Source organism: Cyrtonyx montezumae, unplaced genomic scaffold, assembly GCF_038088225.1.
Source record: "Cyrtonyx montezumae isolate F1298 unplaced genomic scaffold, pur_monq_1.0 scaffold_18, whole genome shotgun sequence".
NCBI classification, from domain to species: Eukaryota; Metazoa; Chordata; class Aves; order Galliformes; family Odontophoridae; genus Cyrtonyx; species Cyrtonyx montezumae.
The window spans coordinates 13,776,362-13,800,015 of NW_027071914.1; the positions used below are offsets into that span (position 1 = coordinate 13,776,362).

The 23,654-nt window shown below is 49.8% G+C and overlaps 1 protein-coding gene across 1 annotated transcript; it reads right to left on the minus strand.

Annotated features, from left to right (window-relative positions):
- Positions 1–12,301: 12,301 nt before the first annotated feature.
- On the minus strand, positions 12,302–15,529 carry WNT8A (Wnt family member 8A). The gene is made up of 6 exons (XM_065735001.1): positions 15,403–15,529; positions 15,291–15,324; positions 14,952–15,090; positions 14,094–14,219; positions 13,820–13,962; positions 12,302–12,862 (listed from the first exon to the last, which is right to left on the minus strand). Exons 1-6 carry the CDS (start codon positions 15,471–15,473, stop codon positions 12,302–12,304), a joined length of 1,074 nt encoding a protein of 357 aa, XP_065591073.1. The 5' UTR covers positions 15,474–15,529.
- Positions 15,530–23,654: the final 8,125 nt, after the last annotated feature.

The window sequence follows — 23,654 nt, forward strand, 5'->3', positions numbered from 1 at the left end:
GAAACTCTTCAGACTGAGCTTCTCTGAAGCATATGATTGTTCAGACTTCTTGTCTCAGAAGGGATTTTTTAACTTTAAGCATACACCTGTTATGCTGCCAGGAGACCTGAATGTACTTTAAATACGGCACAAGCCTCGGTCAAAGCCAGTTCCCCTTTGCCTACATAGGTCTGAGCATTCCAGCATGCCAAGCTTCAGAAATGAGTCACTGTTTGATGCTTCGGACTTTGATTCAACAATTTGAGGCAAAAAGTGTGGCGTGGAGACTTGCAAGCCCTCATCTTTCTTGCTTATGAACGAATTCTCTTTTCTTTCATTGAAGTTTTTAATGTTGACTATTCTTCAAACAGCAGTGATCCAAGCAAAATGTGTGGACTGGTGATAATTTGACAGATGTTTCTCCCATGGCACCGTATCAAGGGGTGGAATGACTCAAACTCACAGTTCTTTTCAGTGCCATATTAGAAGAGCAGATTCTACTTAAGGCCATAGTTGATATTCATTTGTTAAGCCAGAGCACTCAGATCAAGGTAGTTCATGTCATTCTGGGCAGTAAATGTTGGTCCTTTTTGTCCTTACTCAAAGGCAGTGCACCCTCTGCAAATAATGTGGAGAAAATACTGTTTTTTCACTTCCTTTTTTTAAAAATGTCTCTGTGTAAAAATCTGAGAATTTCACTCTATTTTGTTGGAAAGACAGAGCATGTGATAAGATCACTTAAAATCGTATTTCCAATGCTCTTTCCCTTTAGATAACTGTCAGTAAATTTGTTCTCAGGCAATTTCAAGCAAACTTAGCTCAAACCTGTACTGCAATGGTGCAAGGACCACCCCAGGAAATAGGCACTTCCTTGTTAGGCTGTCTGTGAAATGGAAAATCCTGGTATCTTTTGGATGGCCCATTGGTAGGGCAGCTGCCCACAGCTACAAAACTTCACTCATCCAGATAAACTCCTCTGGGTGGGGAGGGTGTCAGCAGCATGACTGATACGCTGAGCCTCCTTGGGAGGATGCCTGTCAAATAACTCCTTGTCATGCTGCCTCCTGCCAGGTGATCGTGGAGATCTGCCAGAAGCTCAGGGGAGAGCAGGCTGTTGGTCTTCTGAGCCAGACAGGAGGCATTGTTGTAAGATGAAGCAGCCTGCAGGAGAGCACAGCAGCTTGCAGACAAGTGGGTGAATGATACTTCATTAATGATAACACTGAGAGATTAAGAATTGTCTTTGCTTTAGTCCTTGTGAGTGCTTTATGGCTGAGGGAGGTGATGCTCTCATACAAAGGACTTCATGTAGTGCCTTGTATACTTAATTTGTCTTGTATGACATTACATTTTCTCCCCTGAGAAAGTCAGACTGACTCTCCAGGTACTGGTGGATCTTAGGTTAACTCACTCTTGCATAGCTGCACTACTGTTCTGAAATCAGATTACCTAAAAAATAGAATACAAAATAAAAATAAAAAAGACTATGCTACCAACTCCTTAATTGAAAAGCCTTTTAATCTGGGATCTCTGAAGCAGACAGGGTGGATCTCCTGTATTACTAGAGAGAGAAATTGTTAAAGGCAGTTGAGTGCAGTCTTCCAGCCCTGTATCACCTGGGCAAGAAATCACATGTATATTCACCCCTAATTTCAGGTGACTTTTACATGCAAGATCCTAATTTGGTTCTAATGTCTCTTGATTTTGATAAACAACTCTGCAAACCACCCGTTTTTCTTTTTAACTTTTTTATACTCAGTGCCTAAGTTCTCATTTCCTTTCAAAGAGGTGGTTGTTTTTTGTTATGTTTCCAGGGTCTGCACTGATTATCAGGCTAGGAAATTCTGCACTTCCAAAAGCAACATCTTACTGCTGTGCTGGCTATCAGCTCTTATCTCTTTTAGGTGTCGTAAATGCTCTTTCCTACTGGGTGGTATTCCTGCTGCAGTGTGAATGACTGCAGTGTTTTGTACGCATTTGGTTTTGTGTCATCCTCATTTCTCTATGTGAGAAAATTCCCAGCAGTGTTTAGCGTACGCGTGCGGATAAATCTCCTGCATGCCCCATAAAGTAGCTTACTATGGGCCACTATAAAGCAGTCATTACAGGGTGATGCTCAAACTTCTGAGATTAACACAGCCTCTCAATTGCACTTTATAGTGTAATTTAGCAACTGAACCATGAGAAGTTATGGCATAGCAAAGACTCCTTAGAAACGTTGCTCCCAACTGTTCTTTTGGTTCCTTCGTGGCGTATCCAGAGCAATTCTGTTATTTCAGTTAAGAAAACATAAGAAGGAAAATCGGAGAGCTGCTCAGCTGTTATGTGATACATACATCTGAAGTGCAGTCAGATGCTGGCAAGGCACGTCCTGAACTCCAGCTGAAAGCAAAGTGCTTGAGCCTGATTTCTCTGGAGTGAGACGTGGGCCATAGAGTTTGCTGCATGCAGAACGCTCCATGTAGGCCATTTTGCAAAGGGAAATTTGCACTGGTGTTTTTGCCCGGATGAGGGAAGTTTGATCAGGCCTCTCTGAAAACCAGATGCTTTTAATGTGGCCACCACAAATGTAGATAGCTGTGAGATCATCCTCTGCTAACTTACCACTTCCAACTAAACTATGCTGTGAGGATATTCCAGAATACTTCATTGTTATTTTTTTTCTTCTGAGGTCTTCCATGTAAATAAACTGAATTGACCAACAAAGTTTTGACCGTGACTGTCTTTGTTTTGCAAAGTTCTCTTGTAAACAGGCACCATGCTGGTTTCCCTGAATAGCACCATCAGTGCAATTGAAAGGGAGCAACAAAGGCATAGGAAATGAAATGTCCATTCCATTTCCTATTCATGTAAATGATAGGTTATCATACTGATTACTAGCTTGGTGTAGTTAGAATCCATGATAACTCCAAAGTCTTTTATTGCCCTTTTAATGAACTGCAATACAACGTTGCCTCACCTGAACGCTGACCCAGTACTGAGGCATTCCCCAAACTCAGTGTTACAATGGCTATCAACTCATCGTTACATATAGAAGAGAATGTCTCCTACATCAAAGTGTAGCCATGATGCAGCTTTACTAGTTATTTACTAGTTACTCAGAACATTTTTTCCTTAAGGCTACTTGGCATTCCTGGAAAGAAATTTTCTAAGTAATCTATAAATGTATTTTTAATGATGGCACCTGATTTCTTGATAACATTTCTTCTCACTAAATGACAGAATGCTGTACAAAGGAACTAGTGGGGCACAAATGGTACAAGTGTGAAGGTCATGTGCAGAGAATTCAATTGGGCCCCTCAGGTCACCCTTTGAAGCAGCAGCAGAATCAATAAAATCCATCGCTCTCCTTTGTTCCAGTTTTGTGTCTTACAAACAAAGCAGTATATCTCTTCAGTGAGAAATGTCCATTGTAGCTAAGGAGATCCAGTACCATGTCCTTGATCTGCAGCCCGAACTAATGTCCTCTGAGGTTTTTTGGAAAAAGAAATATGCAAGTCAAAGCTGCTGGACTTGTTGTCTGGGCTTGCCCTTGTCTGCCCAGTGTCTCAATTTTCTCATCTGACTGTAGAAGAATATTCACATGGTCACTCAATATGCCTGACGGGTTGAGGGGTTGAGCAGTCCATCTCTTAGAGCGTGACTGCTTGTGCACCTATCGCTTGCACTGCTTCTTGGAGTGGAAATAGGAGTAAACTGCACAAGCAGATTGTTACTGCACACACTGCTGTCATGTGCACATTTAAGTACCTACTTCTATGTGGAAGTAGGGAGGTGAACACCTGGGTTCTCAAAATTTGCCCATTGTTTGGGGCTGGGATCATTTGGCACATCATATTTTGAAATGCTTTCTCATAGGTGGTGACTGTTGCTTGAATACGTGTAGAGAATTTGTGTGTGTGATGGGATGCTTTATTGAAGAAAGCAGCTACTGCTGTAGTAATGTCCGAAGACAAATTCATTAACAAATTCTGAACCCAGCAGCTGGTTTTCTTCAGTCCAGCCAAAGCTTAGTTTTAAAAAATAACATTACAGATTAACCTTAAAAAATCAATTTATCTAACATCTCATAAGAATACCTGGTGGTGAAGAAAAAGCTGTCATTTTAGCATGTCTTTTTGTAAGGCAGTGCAGTAACAAATGCGTGTGAATTCAGTCTAGTGGGAATAATCAGAAGCCAAAACATTTCAACTGCTAAGTCATTAAAAAAACTTTCATGTAGGACAGCTGTGGGAGGAGGTTTGGTGTCTGTAATGGAGACAGGAGAGTCATACTTCAGCTATGGAAGGGAAAATGAGCAGAGGCAGCAGAGGTCTGAGTTTGTCTGTGTTGAACTGGCAGATCCGGAGCTCAACTCCTACGCTGGTAATTCACTCCAGCAAGATGCTGAGTGCCACAGGCAGCATTGTGTATTCCCTCATAGATATTGCTGCAGCAGATGATGTTGGGCTACATCCTGAAGTATTATGATGTGATTCTATTAAGGGGTGATACTATGTTGATTTGGGTATGATCCGAGGATGTAAAGTTCTGACAGGATGAACTGACAGGTTTGGGTTTTCACTCTCCTGTTATGAGAAATGGGATCTTAATATATTTGTCCAGTCTGAATGAAAAGCAACTATCTCATTGACACTATTTCATCGTTACGTGGCATTAATTAGCTGTTCTGCTGCAGGTTTTCTTCATTATGGTTGAGAAAGTTTGGTCATTTAAAAAAAACAAAAAAAAAATGACCACGTTTGGAGGATCTGCACATGAAAGAGCGTTCCCTGGTGCCAGGAGGACTTTCCAAATTCAGGTGTGTCTCTTGTGTGCACGTGTGGGACATTAACCTGGCTCTGCTCACAGAGGCTGTGGGTTTTGCACGGTGCCCAGAGATGACAAATTGCTGATGGGAATTTGTTTAATCTGTAGGAGAAAAAATGGACTTCTGAAAATTTCTTCTTAAGGGAGATCCAAACTTTCTTCTTTTCTAGGTAGAGAGTGGAAGGGGAACATGCTGAGGCATGTCTTTTTCTCTTTGCTTTAATCAAAAGTGAGAATTCTTGGGTTAAAAACTAAATATGGAAATTTTCTTTTCTCCCTTGTGAGGATGTTTTGGTAACTGAAGCACTTTCACACTTGGAGAGATGGGCCTATTTAGCAAGGGAATACCAAAACATTCCAGTGCAGCTAATATTGCAGCTTCTCTGGTGCCTTAAGTTCAAGCCACAGCAGGAGGTGCAGACACCTAATGGGGATGCAGTCACATTCTGGATCTTTTCTTTGAAAGAAATAATAAGATGAGTCACAATTAACCCATTCTGCTAAATTAGTAAGGCTCTTGGAGTTGAGAGAAGGCTAAATAAAGTCTTGCAAGTGGGGTTGCAAGAGGAGAGGCAGAGCTACTGCTTCGGAGTATTCCAAAGTCTCCTTGCAGATGGGATGGCCAGGCCCTAGCTGTCAGCGCGGCTGTACTGGACTTTACTTTGTGGAAATCAAGCTCTTTTGTCACTATCCCCAGGTTTCACAGAGCTAACGCTTTCTTGAATGGCTATAAATACAGAGACAACTTACTGAGGAGGTATCTGGAGCCTTACTATGGAGGAAATTGTTGTGCTCCACATGAAAACAGATGTACCCGTATGAATAGTAGTGAAATCTCATGGGACAGTTTATTTTAGGCTTGACTCTTCCTGACTTTGTGCTCCAGCTGCATAACCCAGAGCCATGCTGTTAGCTTACTAACATGGCTCAGGCAATTTTCCTTGGCTGACACGCCTGGAAAAACGATCCCACACCTCCTTTTTTGACGTTAACTGTCTTCATTTTGCTAAATTAGTTAGACTTGGTTTATGAAATAAATGGAGCCATCATGTCCCCGTGGTGTAATTCATGCCATATTGCTGTTAGAGCAGAGGAGCAGAGCAGCTCACTGTGAAGCATTCCCTCTACCTGTGAGCCACTGTGTTTTCGGTGCTAGAAAATCTTGTCTGTGGGAAAAGTGTTCCCTCCCTGGGTTGAGGTCAGGGTCCTCTTGTGGTTAGTTTCAGAAGAATGAATGAATGAGCTCTTGCTGGTGGTTAGCTTGGTTATGAGGCAGAGTGCTTAGTGCAAGACTGAACAAATCGTGGTGATGTGGAAATTCAGTTCCTCTTTATGGGACACAGAAAGTACAAGTGTCTCAAAGGCCACCATGGGTTTAAAACTCAGCTCAGCTTCCTATTAGAGAGAAATGATGGCCATTATCAGTACTCTTCATGGCAGTATTTCCTACTCTTTCTTATTTCTTTCTTTCACTACAGTCCTTATTAAATTAGTGCTGAAATTGTACAGAGCACTCTGTCCTTTGTTTCACACAAAATCTAAAGCCTTTTACACTGAAGCAGAGCTGTGGTAAAAGCTCAGCTAGAACAGTCCCTTCAGAAGAGGAGATAACCAGAAATGTTCTAAATAAGACCCTAAATAAGCACTTGCTGGGTTAAACCACAGGAAACTGAACGTTGGGCTCCATCCTGCGTGACCATTTACGCTATCTCCTTATCAGCATACCTGGCCTGGCTCCAAGAGATTGGAGTGGATGGTGTCTGGATACAAGAGGTACAATTTAGAGCTCCCAGCTGCTTGATAGGGACCGGGTGGTGATCTGTGACTCTCTGGAGATCGGAGAGATAAAGCCCTGCCTTGGCACATCCGCTGTCCTGCCACTGATGCCGGCCAGGCCAAGCTCCAGGGCACACCCCAGAGACTGGGACGGAGCACCCCTAATGGGGCCTGTCTCAAACCCAGATTCATGTCTGACAGTCTGAGTCTGTCTGTAGTAGAAGGAGGAATAAATGAATGTGCTGCCATCAAAAGATGTTTCACAGGGAGTGTAAATAGTAGGCTGTTGGATAAAACAGGCTCAGACTGCTGATCCATGAGATGATATCCCTGGCTACCCCAGGGGGGAGGCTATGGGACAAGAAACCATGAGGATAGCTGAAAGCTGGGAAGCACAACTCTGCCCTAGGATAAGGCTTATTAACTTCAGCACATGAAAGTATAAACGTAGCTGCTTTGCTTTTGGACTTGAGCTGGCTCAAGGAAAACCATCCCAAGTCCCAGTGCTGTGCTCCCAGCACTCCTGCCCAGTGTTAGCTGCTGCCAGAGCAGCACGTGTGTTCCCCAGAACCATGTCTGCAGCCTACCACTCGCCAGCATTACCTGCTTCATAGAGAGCAGCTGCAAATCTGGGAATGCTCAGCCCCTCGGGAGGTACTTGGGACTGTGTTAATTTAATTACTCTCTTTCTTATTGCCTTCAAAATCCACTTAGTGATAGGGAGGAGGTGCCTTATCCCTGTAACGGGTTGTGGCAGCTGGCCAGCAGAACTTCTGCCTGGCAGGAGTGGAGATGCAGAGCTGGCTCAGGAGATTTAACTTCAAGGCACTGGGCAAAAAGGAAAGAAACATAAATTATTGTATTTAATGATGTCACCTGCCCTTTATGGACAAGCACACCCGGCCTATGCGTGGCCTGAGTCTGAGCCCAAGGGGTAACGGTTTGTGCCCCATTGCTTTACAGTCTTTCCTCTGAGTCTGTCATTATCATCTTTTATGGCATTCCATGAGCTATTGAAAGCACTGGAGGAGGAAATTAAGGGCTGTATACTGCCCAGGCTCTGCAGTTGTATGTCCCCCAATGAGCTATTCTCTCCTGTACATGCCCACAAGTGGCTTCAATTTGCAACGCGTAGGATAGAGAAGAGAGAGAAAAAGCTGAAATACTACCCAAAATTTCCCTCTCTCTTTCCCATTATTTCTCTCTCCCTGTAAACCTCTCCATTCCCCTTCCACAATAGACTTAGGTTTCTTGTCTTTCATGTTGTGTCCCACTCTGTCCCACACAACTGCTGCTCTTCTCTCCTCCCTCCTGCATCTGGTTACTGGCTCATCTCCAGGCTTGTTTGAAAATGGGGTTTTAGTGCACTCTGTGACAAAGTGGGGCACATGGGATGTATCCTGAGAGAAAGCAGAGAACTAGAAAAGGGGGAGGGCGGGCTGGAAACAAGCTTGTGGCTCAGTGCAGAGGTGCACACCTGAGGGAGGTCACCTGCTGCTTCCAGCCACACATGGGGACATCTGGAGAGAACAACCTCCCGCACAAGAGGCTCTCACACACCACCATATGCCTGCAGCAGAAGTGAGGAAGAGGGGCAGCAAATTCCCCCATTGACTTGCTGTAGGAATCTTCTCTCCTTGGGTTGTAACCCTGCCCAGCAGAGCCACTATGCCAGGCCCCCGCCCTGGAGTGAGGCACAAACACTCCCCAAACACGGGCTCATCCCCTCAGACAGGGGGAGCAGCCACAGCACTGCCTGCAGATGGGTACTGTAGGTGTTCTCCCCAGCTGAGAAGTGTTTGGGAAACACTTGTAATGCTTTTTCTCAGGTGTTGCAGAGCGGATTTGTTTTGTAAATAGCAAAGCTGTTAATTGCCTTGACTTTAATAAGACAGAGCTGGAAAGGTGTTAACAAGTTTCTGTTGGGTTGTGCTGGCTGTGAGCCACCGCACGGGGCTGTGCTATGAGAAGGTGGTGAAGTTACTCAGAAAGTACTTCTGCTCAATAGAGAGAAAAAATTTTTAGGGACTGGTTTAGCCAAAGACCTGGAGTGATGTGAACTTGGTAGGAAGGGTTTAAATTGAATTAGAAGGCAGTTCTCCTCTGGTGGATTCAGTTTTGTTCTGGTGATGTGCAGCACGGGGCTGCAGGGCGGCTGCCTCCCTCTGCTCCCTGCGAGGCACTGGTGGTGTGGAGCTCCTGAGTGCCAGGTGGGAGTGTGGGTGCACAGCAGCTCTGAAGTCAAAGCAGAGGTCTGGGGGTCTAACTTTAAGCACCTCTCCTATGGAAGTGTTGCTTAAGGTTAGAATTGGTTTAAGGTCACTAACTGGTCACAGAAATCTCTGCGTGCTCCAGCAAGCTGACATCCAAATTCCCCATCTTTCCTTGACAGCCTGTTAATAAATCTCACCAAAGGCATCACACGGATACTTTCCCATCTTCCTCTATGGGAATGGCATTAGTGGGGGCTGGGGCTAACCAGGGCTTGATTAAGGGCCTTTAACTTTGTCATGCTAAGGGCTGGTTTTGCAAGTCGAAAAAGACCTGTGAGTTGTTTTCTGAGGCAGTAGGGAATTGCTGGTGCTCCCTGGTTTCGTTGCACCAGATGCAGCGTGACGGGGAATCTACGCTGCATATGAAAAGGTCCCTTACCCCGCTGAAGAGAAGAGAATCTAACACTTGTCAGCTTGAGTGATGGAGACTGGCATTGAGAGCCATAATATTCATGTCAGAGAATTGCCAAGCCCATGCGGAAGCGTTCAAGATGGATGGCCCGGGGATGCACTCCTGACACTTTAATATGGGGGGAGGATACAGTGCTAACATCTCGTACAGAATTATAATCCATGAAAGGACACTGGCAGCATAATTTAAAGCTAATCCCCCCAGCAAAGAGTTTAACAGCTGAAGTGAAGTGGCTTTGAATAGAGGAGGGCTATAGTGGGGCAATGGGGCTTCTGAGCATCCTGCGGTGGGGAGCGAGTGCTCGGCTGACACACAGCCACCCCAGAGATCAGGGAGCTGTGTGATGCTTCCCAGAGAGCCATGTGAGCAGTCTGTTGGCACGCAGCCTTCCTGGCTCCATTTCCCTCTCTTCTCTTTACCATCAAGTTGTGAATTAAATAGGCTTGGTGCTCATCTTGCTGGCGGTCAGCTTGTCGGTGACGCGGGCAGGCAGGGCTCCGAGCAGCAGCCTTCTGGGGGCACTGGCACTTTGGTTTGAGTTCATGCTGCTGTGCCCACAATAGATGAAGAGTTTCACTTTTTCATTAGAATTAGGATTGTTATTTTTCTTACGGTAGAGCAGTCAGACTCCTCCTCAAGCACTTCTAAAGCCAGGTCCCCCTTCTTCCCAAACATGATGTGATTTATAGGCAACTGGAATCAGTTCCCCAAAGTTGAGTTGATTTCAGGTGATCAGGAATAACTACATTCAAGTTTAAAGACACCACCAGTCCCTTTGCGTGGTTGTGGTTAGAGACTGAGCCTTTGCAAGCCCGCAGCTGACAAGACTTCACTGCATGTCATCAGTTCTTTTGAAAACTGCTATCTGAGATCCTGCTGTTCTGATAAAATTACATCTGAAACAGTGAGGCCAGCCCAGCAGTGCCCAGCCAGCAGCCTGTGGCTTCTTAGCCCTCGTGCTCACAGTCAGTGTGTGGTTACAGAAAACGAGTGCTCGGGATGCTCCCTGACAGCACCTGATGGATCAGGACCTGGAATCTATTGTTTTGTAGGGAATGTAATGAGAATTGATGGCTGTTGTATCCAGGCAGTGGGGAGGGGGAGAGGGCTCTGCTCCCCCAGGACTGCAGTATGTGTGTCAAGGTGTGGCCTTAGGGCACACTGTTGTTTTCTGTGTTCAGTTGGACTCTGTTCACACTGTAAGGTGCGAAGAAGCAGAATAGATCTCATGGGCTGGTACTTAACTTTCCCTCACCTTGCCTGTGGTATTTGGCTTTTGCATAAGATCTGACCACGTTGCCTTAGATAGCCCGAATTTCAGAAATGTGAACAGGATAGAAAAGCAAATAGATCTGAGGGAGAAAAGGCAACCTCCAGCATTTCATTGCAGTGCAGCAGATCTGGCAAACTGCAGGCTGGGGGGCAGGGGGGGCTCAGGGGACCTGACCTGGGTGATGTGTTAGTCCTCCTCTGTGGTGGGACCGTTTCTGTATCTGCTTTGCAGTTGTGCTGGTGGAATAACATCTTCCTGCATGTTTGCTTGTTCCTGTCATTTCCAGTTCAGCCTAAATTGTGGTGACTTGCAAACAGATGCCGTTGTGGAAACACTTGAAAAAGGGCTGGTGGCTTTTTTAACTTCGGTGGTGTGGGCTGTTTGCTAGCTAAGGGAGCTTTGGAAATAGCAAAGAAACCCCCAGAACTGACGGTTTGTTGGTGTAGCCCTTCCCCCTTTCGGGAAACCATTGCAAAAATAAACCCACCTCTGCTCCCAGCGCGTGTGTTTTGCACCTTGAGGAGTGGCTGTGTTTGCTCTGGGAGCATCACAGTGCACAAAGCATCAAAGCACGAGTGCAAGGTGTGCAGGGCTGAGACCCCCGGGGCCGCCCCACGGGAGGGTCCCACCGGGGCTCCCACGGAGCAGCGGGGGAGCAGCAGGCACATTCACAGCTGTCCCTAGGTTTAATCCCCCCTGCCCCGAGTTCAAAGCTCTCCTCTCGTGCCTGGGAGGATTGTGCAGCAGTGCCGACGCTTTCCACATCAAAGCAGGGCTGCCTCGCGCTGTCTGGGGACGTGAGGCTACAGACAAATTGAAGAGGCATCGGTGCTTCAAAATAGGCTCTGTCCGGGGCGACCCCGCACCATCAGCACCCGAGGAAGGTCGGGTGTCCCAGCACGGGTGGTACTGCAAACCCTGGGGGGAGTTACGGCCGTGGTCAAGTTTCATTGAGGTCTGGGAGAGAAAAGGCTTCTCGGTGACTTTTTGGACCAGTGATGGGGAATTTGGGAGGTGCTGTGCTTTGGAAATGGGCAGTTTTACACCTGGAGTGCTGCTGGGAAGTCTGCAAGGAAGGAGCCACTTGTTTTCATTACGGTGTTTATTGCAAAATACAGGCTGACATCTAACTCTTCAGTGATGCCTTGAAAATACAGAGAGAAAACAGATTGTGCTAAGCAACAATACGGCTTCTTAATAAGCAGCATAACGAGTTCCGAATTCTTATTTGCTATGTTGGTTTTCAAAGAAGTAAAGGAATTGTAAACAAATTAATTTCACCCGGTACAAACACACGAAGCTGTTATCCGTTCAGGTAGAGGGTCTGGTACCAAACCACAAAATCTTAAAAAGGAAAAACCAACCCTGTAAACACAGTCCTTAAACCTCCTGAGGCCCTCCAAAAGCTGCAGCCGCGCCAATACAAACGGCAGCGCTCAGAAAACTCTCACATCAGAAAGTGCACAAGTGTCCCCACCAGGAGTGCTTCCAAGCAGCACCTGGGTGGGATCAGAGGGGCTGGGGCTGTGGTGCCTGTGCAGAAGTGGAGCAGCCCGACGGGACCGGCCCTGGCCGTGGTGTTCATCCCCCTCACACTAACACTGCTTGGCCTCGGAGGTGCGATGAGCGGAACCCATCGTAAAAGTGAAATTCTACCCTCTGTCAGATATAAAGTGACTTCCCTGGGCAAGGCTCCTTCCCAGGCTCAGCTACGGCGAGGGCTGCCACAGGTGGAGAAACCCACAGGTCCGCCCGGCGGGCACGGCTGCCGGCCTCCCCTTATCTCTTGTGGCCTTTGTTCCTCCTCTTGGTGTGGTTGGCAACAGCGGCATCGCGGCGGGCGCAGAAGTGCTTGGCCACCAGCTGCCGGCACTGCTCGCACCGCACCGTGCAGCACCAGTGGAATTTGCAGTTGCAGCTGCTGACCACCTCTGTCCTCCTCTCCTCCACTCTGAGGCCGCACTCTGTGCAGAGCCGCCGGCAGCTCCGGCGCTCCCACTGCGAGAGGTTCTTGCCGGCCTGGAGGCACTCGCGGCCCTCGGTGCCGTGGTGGCCCAGGCTGGCGTTCCTCGTGCAGTAGTCGGGGGAGTCCTCCAGGAAGACGAGCTCCGTGGAGTGGACGTGGTGGAAGGTCTCGGCCGTGGCCCCGCGGCTGTCGGCACTGTTGCCGGCTCTCATCCGCCTCTTGTCCATCTCCAGCTTATGGGCTTGGTCGTATTTCATCTTCAGGTAGTTGCCAATCTCTCGGAAGTCGGCGAGCTGGAGCCAGCATGTCTGGATGCTGCAGCTGCCCGACACCCCGTGGCACTTGCAGGCTCGCTTCATCGTGGCTTTCACAGCCTGGGAGGAAAAGAGGCAGACGTTGGAAGTGACAGCTCATCGCCATTCAGATCTCAGTATGCGGCACTTCTGCTGTGCCAGGGAGTAGGGTCAAATGTCACTATGTGACTTGTGCCACAGGACTTCAGGTGCTTCCCGTGCTTTTATTTCAGCTCTAGGCAAACATCTGTCCTCATCACCAATTAAAAGACGAAGATAAAAGCAGGCACAAGCTGCTGCCTCCAGCCCTTCTCTGGCCAGGGTAGAGGCAGGGTCATACCCTCCTGGCACATCGCAGTCTGCGACTCATGTCATTCATTGGCACATCAGCCCATCACCTCACACAGACCTCCTTCAGAAGGTGTGAAACGGGCTGGAGTAACAACAGAGAGCCTCTGTGCATCTCCTCCGGGCCGAGCACTTCACAGCTATTATCTACTCATCTCCCTCTGGTATTTATAAGGTCCCAATCACTGGTATCTGTGTGAGATTGCACCTCGACACACCCTATGAGATAGGTATGCTAAGTGCTGCTGTCCTTGTTTTTACAGACAAGGTTTGGCCCAAGACACCGTGCCTCTATGGGCCAGGTACCAAGCTCATCCTCACAGCCAGCTTCCCCTGCTGAGCAGCTCGGAAAATCCCAGGGCAGGGGTGCGGGCTGGAGCTTGTGTTGTGTTGTGGATGTGAGTGTGAAACTAGAGCAGTTCTCAGTAAATGGCAGTAGCAGCTAACTGTGCTGCACACAAGTGCTGGAGCTGGAAATGGATCTTACTGCAGCTCCTGTTCAGACTTAGGGTCAGATTCTATGGTTTTTTTTTTCCCCAAGCAAATAGTACCAGGCCTAGACTGTCACAGGCAGCTGGAGAAGGGGTCTCAAACTGTTTACTAGGCTGACTGATGTTGTTTCAATATGCACCTTATTATTACTCTCAGTATTACTGCAATAACTATTATGTTTTTAAATATTTGACTTACAAGTCTCCCAACTTCGTTGTTGTGCAGGTTGATCAGGGCACGAGTATCATGTCCTGTTTCCAAAGCATCCACAAACAGCTTGGAAATCCTCTCCCCAAACTCCACGTTGTCGCTGCAGCCTCCCCAGACCCAACCTCGGCCTCCTGCAAGGCAGACACAGACAGTGAGAACAGAACTGCCCCACCAGGCCGTGTTCTGCCCCAGGACTGGGGAGATGGCAGCCCATCTGTACCACTGCTGGTCGGTCACAGCAGGATGCACGCCAGCATCTTACCTACGCGCCCGTTCCTGGAGTCATCACATCCACAGCTCTCAAAGTCCCCCATGCTGCAGTTCCTGGTCAGGGTGTACATGACGCCAGCGGAGCTGATGGCGTGCACGAAGGACGTCTCTCTGGTAGCTGGGGGAGAGGGGAGAAAAGCTGTCACATGCACACCAGCCCCCTGTTCATTGGGAAGGAAGCTCTCTCGTGAAGCCATCACCATTCTGAAGGAGCAAGAAGGGAATAACAAAACAGTTTGTGCTACAGAGATTAAACGCTCATGTCTGGAGTCATTTCAGGCTTCAGCATCAAGTCTCAGCAGCTTGGCTCAGTGTTCTGCAAGCATCCCTGCGTGAGACAGAGGTTCATAGCAACATGGGATGGTACAGTCAGACCTGTGCTAACGGCGGCCTGGACTGATGCTTCTGTTTTTGTTTCTTTGTTGGCTCTCCTAATAGAGTCAGGGTGCCCTGGGCAGCCTGATGAAGTGGTTGGCAGCCATGCTCATGGCAGGAGGTCAAAGCTCCACGATCCCTTCCAACCTCAGTCATTCTATGCTTTTGTTAAATAGAACTGCACTCTGGCTGAAATAGATAGCAGTCAGATATACCCCCAACTTTCTCTTGAAAGCAGTTTCCTAGCACACATCCTTGGTTCCTCCCTTCCCCTCTCTTCCCCCTTGCCAGCTCAGGTGCCCGTAGCAGCGCTCGCTGTGATGCTGCGCAGAGCAGCACTGCAGGCAGGCAGGATCACAGGAGAAATCTTAACACTGCTTCTTAGGAAAATTAATGCAGACGGAGAAAAGCACGCATAGGTTTTAGGGGACAGAAAACCCTTCCGTTGCCAGGTTGCTTGTCTCAAGGCACTCACCGCTGCGCAGGCGGTTGTGGGTGGAGAGCTGCAGTGCGCTCTCGGGGCAGTTCCAGCGCTCCCATCCAAACTGGAACTTGCACTCCTCCATCCCGCTCTGTGCGCCCGCTGCCACGCTGCTGGAGTACGTCAGGTACGCCTGCATGGAGAGCAGCGTCAGGGCCTTGCCTCCTAGCACTTATCCATGACAACAGGCATACATGGGCTGTGGGTCCTTTGCCTCAACAGGACTTGGAGCTGGCGTGCTCTGGGAAATCTGGTTGCTCAGAAAAGCAGCATTTCCCATTTGCAAAACAAAATTGCTCTACTTAAATTGTTGACAGCGCCTGTGTTAATTACCTTAGGTCCTGTCATCAGAAAGTTATTCACCGACCTGAAACAAAGAGAGAAAAATGAGCCACGCCATTTGACACAGGCTCTAGAGCATCCCCCCACGCGCCCCCGATCCTACCATGCTGCAGCATTGAGAACAGCACTGTAGATGCCCACGATGGAGAGGAGGAGGAAGGTGCTGCTCCTCATGGCTGTCAGAGCGTGGGACCCGGCTCCCTCCGCTGATCCCACAGCTCCCTGGCAGGGCTGCCTTGCCGCACCGCGTCCCGATGTATCTCCAGATATTCGGGTCCAGGAAAGCTGCAGGAACCTGCAACCCTGAGATTTATAAGGTGAAGTCCTGAATAGTCAAAACCCCCCATTCATTTGCTACCCAATGACTTAATGCGGCAAAAAAGCTCCTGCACCAATGGGTGACAAGGAAACGCCTAATGTTGCACTTCAAAAGGCAGAGCGGTGTCACTGGGAGCTGTGATGATGTGAGGAGAGCAAACTTCCCTAACAATGGGCCACTTTTAACTCCACTCCACACCAGCTCCATCCCTTTCTCTCTCCCCAAGTGCACTTGCCTGCTCCCTTTCACGCCCCGCTCGCAAGCAGAGGCCGAGCCCCGAGCTCTGCGATAACAAACCCAAGCATTTCTATGGTGCCCTGCCAGCCTGCTCCCTGCCATGAGAGCTCTATATCCTACACAGATCCTCCAGCGACACACCTCCCGGGTCTTCTTGACTCGAAGAGATTCATTTAATGGTGTTTTTTTCCCCCTCCTCGCCTCCTTATGATGAAAATGTCCGTATTTCCATCCTGATAACAGCGTGCACGTCGCAGCAGTGTTTGGAAATCTCTCCAATTCACGCGGCTGCAGCTTGGGAACGCTGTGTGAATCACTTATGTGGTTTGCTCCATGCTTCAAGGCTGTAATTAGGGGAACAGTTTTCCGGGGGTTGCGATTTCCCTGCAGCAAGGTCTGCCCTGGCTTCTGGCTGCTCCACACACGTGAGCGCTGCCTCGGCCCCTCCGCTTCATCCCCGTGTGCTTGGAAGGGAAAATCCTTATCAGAGGAAAACCAAAAGGCCTCTTCATAGTCACGGTCATTAAGGGCTGCGGGAGCTGTAATGGAGCAGCAGCAAGATTTTGTTCATGGAAACTTCTCGGGTGGTTTTCCTGTGGCTGAGCAGCCCCAGCCAGGCTGGCTCACCCTGCGCAGGGCTGTCCTTGTCCCGCTGCTCTCATTTCCCCATTGAGGTGCTGACATCTGGGCTCCCTCTGTTGCTGCAGGGGCTGCCAAGTGGAGGTTAGGGCTGTACCACCTCAAACTGTGCTCGGTGCTCTGCCCACGATGTGTGTGTGAGCACAGTGAGCGGCCACGTGGAGCTCCCGATCACGGGGAGCACTGGGACACCCCCACCTCGCTCCCCTCGCTGGGCACTGAGCAAGAGGGACATCCCCATCCAGCCCCCGCTGCAGGGAAACGGGAGTCAGCACCACAAAGCCACCTACAACCGTTGGCAGCGAGAGGATTAAAAATGCAGATTGGTTCAAAATGCAAAATGCCTTCCAAGTGAGCACCACGCTGGTGTGCTCCTGCCAGCACGGCAAAACCCTCTGTGAGTCAGCACTGTAATCATTCCCATCCCGAGCAGATCCTACTTGTTAGAGCTGTCAAAGGACAATTACTGGGAATGAAGTGTTTCCCATGTATCAGTGAGGTTCATTGATTAAAGCCTGTGCATATGACTTGGAAATCTGCTGTGCATTTTCTACATGCACGCATGTCATTGTGGGCTTTGTGTCTGTCTGTCCCCGGGGGCATATTGGTGGTTTTTTGGCTGGTTGGTCTTTTTGGGGGGGTATTTTGTCTGGGAGAGCCTGTACAGCTGAACAATTTTGGCATGTCTGTTATGTCAGCTCACACATGATCCTCCAATCTAATGCCAGAGAAATAACAGCTTCTCTGGGCGTGAAGCGTGGCTGCAAGCACTCGCTGCAGTTGGCAGCATTGCACGGTTATTTGCCTGGGCTGTTAAAATATATCTTTTCCTATTAAAGCCATAGGGATCTTAAAAGTCACTTACAATGTTGTCACTTACGCTAGCTGTCAGCAAATGGAGCGCTGTGCGTGGATGGGCCCTCCTGCTCTGGGGATTTGTCACCCTGCTCAGACCCACGGGCTGGGATGGGCGTTTTGCTGGAGGACTTTCCCACCACCCAGACCTGATGGTAAAGCAGCCTTTGCTTTCACCGTGTTGATAAATTTTGCACTTATAAAGTGCTTTGCTCAGTCCCCTTGCAGCAAGAGAGGTTAAACGTAGTAGTCTCTGCTTTGTGGCTGGGTAAATTGAGGCACAGGGAGACAGCTGTGCATCAAAACTCAAAGTAAATGGCAGAGCTGTATGGACTGTGGTCATTCCAAAGCCCATTTCAGCGTTCTGCTCCCCGGGTTGCAGGGCAGTGCTGGCTCATCCATCACCCATGGGACAAGCCTGTGCTCACTGAGCCTTGCTGCCCATCTGCAGAGCGCTGGAGGGGTTTTCCTTTGGTGTTTCCATCTGCTAGAAACTCCCAGGAAAACAAAACAAAAGAAAAATCTGAACGCACAATTTCTCCTTAGTTTACCTGGAGGTGTAGAAAATGAAAGCCCTGAGCTGTGGGATTGGTGGGACAGCAGAGGCTCTGCTCCACTGCAAACAGCAGAGCAGGGAATGCTGGCTGGGAAACAGTGTCCTGGTGTCAGCCAGAGCCCCTTGGCTTTACTGATCGAACAGCAATGCTTTGTTTCTTATTTTCTTGCCATGCAACCAGGGCTCTCTGTGAGATAATGGGAGTCCTGAAGTATTCTGGTATCTGCCCCAAGTCAAGAGGCTTTAATAGTGTGTACGCAACCCCATATACTCGTGGAACCCTATTCTCATCGGAATATGGCACTTTAAGGAAGGCAGGCACGAGGCAAATCAGACAAACGTCCATGCAAAGAGAGACAGATGGGCCGTGTGGGGTCACGAGCACAGGGAGCAGCCAGGGGAGCGAGGGGAGCAGGAGACAAAGTGCAGGCAGCTCGCTAAATTGCCCTGGGCAGGTGATACATTCAGACCCCTAGCGTCAAATCCTGCATGGCTGGCTCCGTTACAATAAAATCCACCTGGGTAATTAGAGAAGACACCCCCTCGTCTGCGGCGTCGGAAGCGGCTGTGTTTTATTGTGCCCTCCCCAGGAAGCCAGCCAAGCCCCCCAGGTGATGCTGTACCCTGGACTGTGTGCAGTCTCTCTGCCAGGGGAGTGTTTTGTTTTCTCCAGAATAACCCATGGCTGAGCACTGGATAAGTCCCCTGAATGCTCAGCTCTCACTTTTCAGTCGTTCCTGACATCAGTTTTCCCACAGTGGGGAAAATATGTTCGTGTCTGCTCTGCCTGCTGTGGCTCCCAGCTGCAGGAGCAGCCCGCAGGACCCGAGCCCCAGTCCTGCCAGTGCTGGTGGGAGTTTTGCCTGCATAATGAATGTGTTTTGATTAAGGAATGTTAATTGGAGATCAGGTGAAACTGAAATTAGATGTGCCACGCCTATCCCATGGGCTCAGCCCTTTTGATTCCTATGTTTGTACATATTTAGAAGTGGGCTCTGTTCTCTGAGCAGAGGCTTTAAGCCCAATGGTGCAGTTGGAGGGTGCACTTTGTTGTGACAAAATGAGAAGTTCCTGCCTCCATCAGGAGCAGCTGTTCTCTCTCAGTCATACCCATGCAGCCAGTTCTCCTGCTTCGTTCTGATTTCCAACACAGCCTCGTGTACAGCACGATGGGGCAAGCAGTGAACATCATCAGGGAAGCCAGGAATGAGCAGCTCCAAGGTTAGAGGCTCTGCTGCTGAAGGAGACATCTCCTGGAATATAGGACAGGACCACCAGGATGCTTAAAGGACCACAGGAGGGGCGAGGTTGCACAGTTTGGGCTCTGAAATGGAGACTTCAGCCCAGGAGCAGGCTGGGATGTTGCTCCTGGCAAGAGCAAGGCTATTTCACTTGCAAGCAGATAAAGGGCCTTTCTACCCCGTCCCTCTCCCAGTTTTGCTTTGCATGTTTTGTATCTGTCCTTTCCCGCTACCTTCTCTCCCTAATGATTTTTCTCCTGTCTCCACATCCCCACCCATTCCCAGATTCCCAAAGGCAGCTGCTCTCCTCCTCAGCATGAGAGCCATAGGCACGCTCCAGTCTGCGTAAGAGCCCCACTGTGCCACCCCACGTGGGTGCACAGAAATCCTGCTGTCCTGGCCCCAAATCTCCTTCCAGCAGAGCAAAGCTGCTCCTCTCTCAGCATCTCCCCCCTGGGAAGGGCTCTTCAGTTCCCTCTGCCCATCCTCCCTGAGCTGGGTGGGTTACTAAATGCTCACAGCTGCTCTGCGCTTCTGTCTCTGCAGCATCCTAAGAGGAGATAAGATACTTCTGGGCAACCAGCTTTGTCCTGCTGCTGCCTGAGCTGCCACGGAGAGAGGAGAAGGATAAGACACCGGGGTTTCCAGCAGCATTTAGTTTGCCACCCCTCAGCGCCGTGACCCCACGGGTCTCACCTCATGATTAAGCAGTGCCGGGAGTTTTGTTTTCCTCTCCCTCGGCAGAGGTGTCATGCAAAGCAGTGTTAGTGCCGCAGATAGGTTCCTGCCTGGGCATCTGGGTATCTCCTGTCCTGGAAACGCAGCAGCTCAGCGGATAATCTGTCCAGGAAGAGATCAGGAATGTGATACAAGGGAAAACTATCGCCTCCTTCTTCATCGTTCACACTTGAGCTAAGTGAACGGATGAATAACACGGCTTTGTGCGGTGCTCCGCAGCTCTCCAGGGCTCCAGGCTTTACGTGCCCCTTCGTGGCTGTGGCTCTGCCACCTCTCCTGCCCGGACCCACTCGGTGTCCCAGGGAACACCCGAGCCCGGACAGCTGTGTTGGAGCTGCAGGTACGTGGCTGCGAATGGGGGCAGTTTTCAGCATCACAGAAGGGAGCGGTGATTTGGGCTGTGGGTGTTATCTTCAGATTCACCTTTATTTACACTGCAGCCCCACTTTGGGCACAAAGGAGGGCGCAAAACTGCAGTGTCTTTGGGGGCAGACTGGGAAGGAAAGAAACGTTAAGAGAGCTGAGTGTTGTTGGGAAGAGCCCAGTGAGAAGACAGCTCGTTTCTGGTCCTTCTACTATGTGAGGAAGGGAAAAGACATCCCCAGCATCACCTGAGCAAGGCAACGCCTCGGGGCAGGCAGTTAAGGGGCAGCCTTAAACCTTTTCAGGTTCCAGGTCGGTTTCCAAGGGGAGGGCTCCGGATCCTCAGCACCCCGCGGCCACGCACACCGAATAGGGCCCTGTAGGGGCTGAGCTCCGGGGATGCCCTCGGATCTCCCGACCCCGCAGCGCAGCGGGCGGTGCGGGGCTCCCCCTGGGGGCGGGCGGTGCCGGCAGCAGCGGGTGCCGAGCTCGGGGCTCCGTGGATGCTCTTCCCCGCATTGCAGCCCCTGGATTGGGTTGAGCTCTTTTCTGCCGGGTGAGGGCTCAGGGCTCGGCTCGCCTGGCTGGTGCTGCAGTAGGAGCCTTACAGGTAAAGCAGCCCGGTAAAGCTTAGTATACAGGTAAAGCTGTCACAAAGCTGGGGCTGCCCCAGGACACCCAGAGCGGGGTTTGTGGGTACCTGTTTTGGTCACTGCTGAAATGAATATGCAGCATGGATCCCATCACACCTTTCTTTAGCTCTTGGAGGCTCTCCAGCTCTAGCAGGCTGGCTCTTGGTCGGGAGCACAGCAATAGAAAAACCCAATTCATTCCACCGAGAATTATTTCCAGCATCATGAGAAAACAGAGCAGGCCAAGAGGGATTGTTTTCCCCAGACAAAATGCTGTTTGAAAACACCCACTTGGAGTCACACATTATTTTTTTTTTCCTTCCTGGTAGCTGCAACTTTGCCAAATACAAAACCTTTCACAGCGTCAGCCTCTGCGTTTGTGTGATGGCTTCAGATGGCTGAGGTGGTTGGTTTGTTCTGAAATCCTCTTTCATTCTGCTCAGTCCTTGCTGCTGGAGCCCTGCAGGACCCCGTCTGTGTGTGTCCCTCTGGCTGCAGGGACTGGGAACATCCTTTTGCACACCCCTCCTCTGCACACTTCCCCATCAACCAAATGAATTGTGGAGGCCCTTGTAGAAAACACGCAGCATCAGAAGATTTGCAGCGTGCTGCAGGAGCTTCCTTAGAGCAGCTTAGACCCTGCTGAGGCCGTGTCACAGTGCTCACTCCCTGATGTGTCCCTTGCTTTCTTCTCCCTGGTTCTCCAGTAGCAGGACAGATCTCTGGCATGCTCAGGGGTGGAGCAGAGGCACAGGAGATTATTTTCCCAAAGCTCCTCAAGCCTGGTGTGGGCATCTCACCGTGAGGTGTCAGAAAAACCTACAGTGTATACAGAAACTGGGATCAGGATTCCCCTGTGCTTTGTAGCTGAGCTTAAACTGAAACTCAGCAGGTTCAGGGTTTGTCCTCCCTGCCTTTCCCTGTTTTCAAACACCTGCCTAATGAGCCTTGTTAAATCAAACATCTTCTGTGTAATAACAACAGGAATGCAGATCCCCTCTGCTCAGCTGGGGTTCGCTGTGGCTGTGCAGAGCAATTAGCAGTGACTCAGAGTGGCAAAGGGACAAGGTTGGCACTATGGCAATGATGAGAATGCTGGCGTTTGTCTGTAGATGATTTTTTTTTTCTGTGATGGGATTAGCACAGAAGGTGTTTTTTTCCTTCGGAGGAACCTTAGGTAGTGTCTCATTATGTAAAGCATCCAAACTGCAAAGACCCGTTGTTGTTAAGCTAATTAGCCCCAAAGCTTAAGTTCTCCACCTGGAGGTGGGTGAGATTTTTGGGAGAGGTGGCCCAGGTCAGCTCAGGAACGGATGCTATCAGTGAGCCTGACTGTGGATGGGGGTCCAGAGCAGGTTAAGGTCCTAAAGATGTTTCCTAGGGGCACCTGAGGTGCTCGGTGCTGTTGGCAGGAAACACGTCCCTAGCAGCGAGGCTGGAACCATCAGTGTTCGCTCTGCCTTGGCCTCAGGTAATTAGCAACTTCCTGGTCTGTGCCCTCAGCCTGCCCTGCAGATAAGGGCTGTAACGCTGTTTGATTGTGATAACAGAGAGCCAGACCTGGCCCTCCTCTTTTTGAATCCTAGTCTCATGATCCAGTCCCTGAAGCGACTTTATTCTGCAGCACGGGAGGACACTTCTCAAGCTGGGGTCCTGTGACTGTGTACCTTCAACTTTAAGCCTCTCTGAGCTGCTGATGGTGGGAGAAGCAGACAGTCTCTGAACATGTCAGACTGCAGTACCTGCGCTGGGTGAGCTGTGGCCTCGATCCTTGCAGAGCTTTTCGTGGTGTGCAGCTGTTCAGAGTTCTCCTGTAACTTGGAGAGCTCTGCAGCCCAGGGCTGGGGAGCTGGGTTGATGTTGATGTCCCCGAAGCATTCTTAGATGGGTAATTCACACAAACAGGAGTGCTAAGACTTTGAGTTTACTGTTCCGGGCACTAAGGGCAAATAGCTCAGCTGGGAGGAGGTCTCATGGGAGCAGAGTGAGCCTCAGAACAGCAACAGCTGGGACAAACCTGGTGCCTCTGGAGCTGCGGGGCTGCTCTGGTCTCTCACCTCTGTCCTTGGAGCAGCACTGCTTATCCTCCACTTCTGTGCAGGCAAAGAGGAGAATATCTCTATTGTTTTCATGCTTTGGCCAGCCCTTGCTTCCCTTCCTGCTGCCTGAGAGCACGGCACAGACCTTGGGATCTGAGGGGTGCGGGCGCTTCCCATCGGCTCCGCTGCACGCAACGTTTTGGGTGATTTATAACTCATTGTGCTGAGCGAGTTGGCAGATGCTCCGAGCTGGCAGGGAACGAGGGAGATTGTCATGTGGAGCAGAATGCTGTCTCCTGGCACAAAAAAATAAAGCAAGTTTGGTGTTGGGGCTCGCAGGCTGAGCATGGCCACGGTGCGTGCTGCTTGCCAGAACTGTCGCACAGGAAAGCAGCGGTTAATCTGTCTGAATGCTCTTAGCAGTGCGGGCTGCCAGCAGGGGCTGTTCTCTCGGTACCAGCTCTGAATGCTGTCTCCAGCAAGGGGCTGCCATCAGAACAGATATTTGGCCCATGCCAAGCTCCCAGCCCTTGGGTGAAAGCACAGTGCTGCGTGGACAGCAGACGTGTCACTGCCCATAGTGCTCCTTTCTCAGGTTTTCAACCTTTTAATTAAAAACGAGTGTTAATAAACGCAGCAGCTGCTTAAAGACCACCCCTCTCCCCCCCCTTTCCTGCTTCAGAGACCTTCCAGCATTCCCATGCTGCTTGATATCAGGTGGGCAGAGGGCTGTACC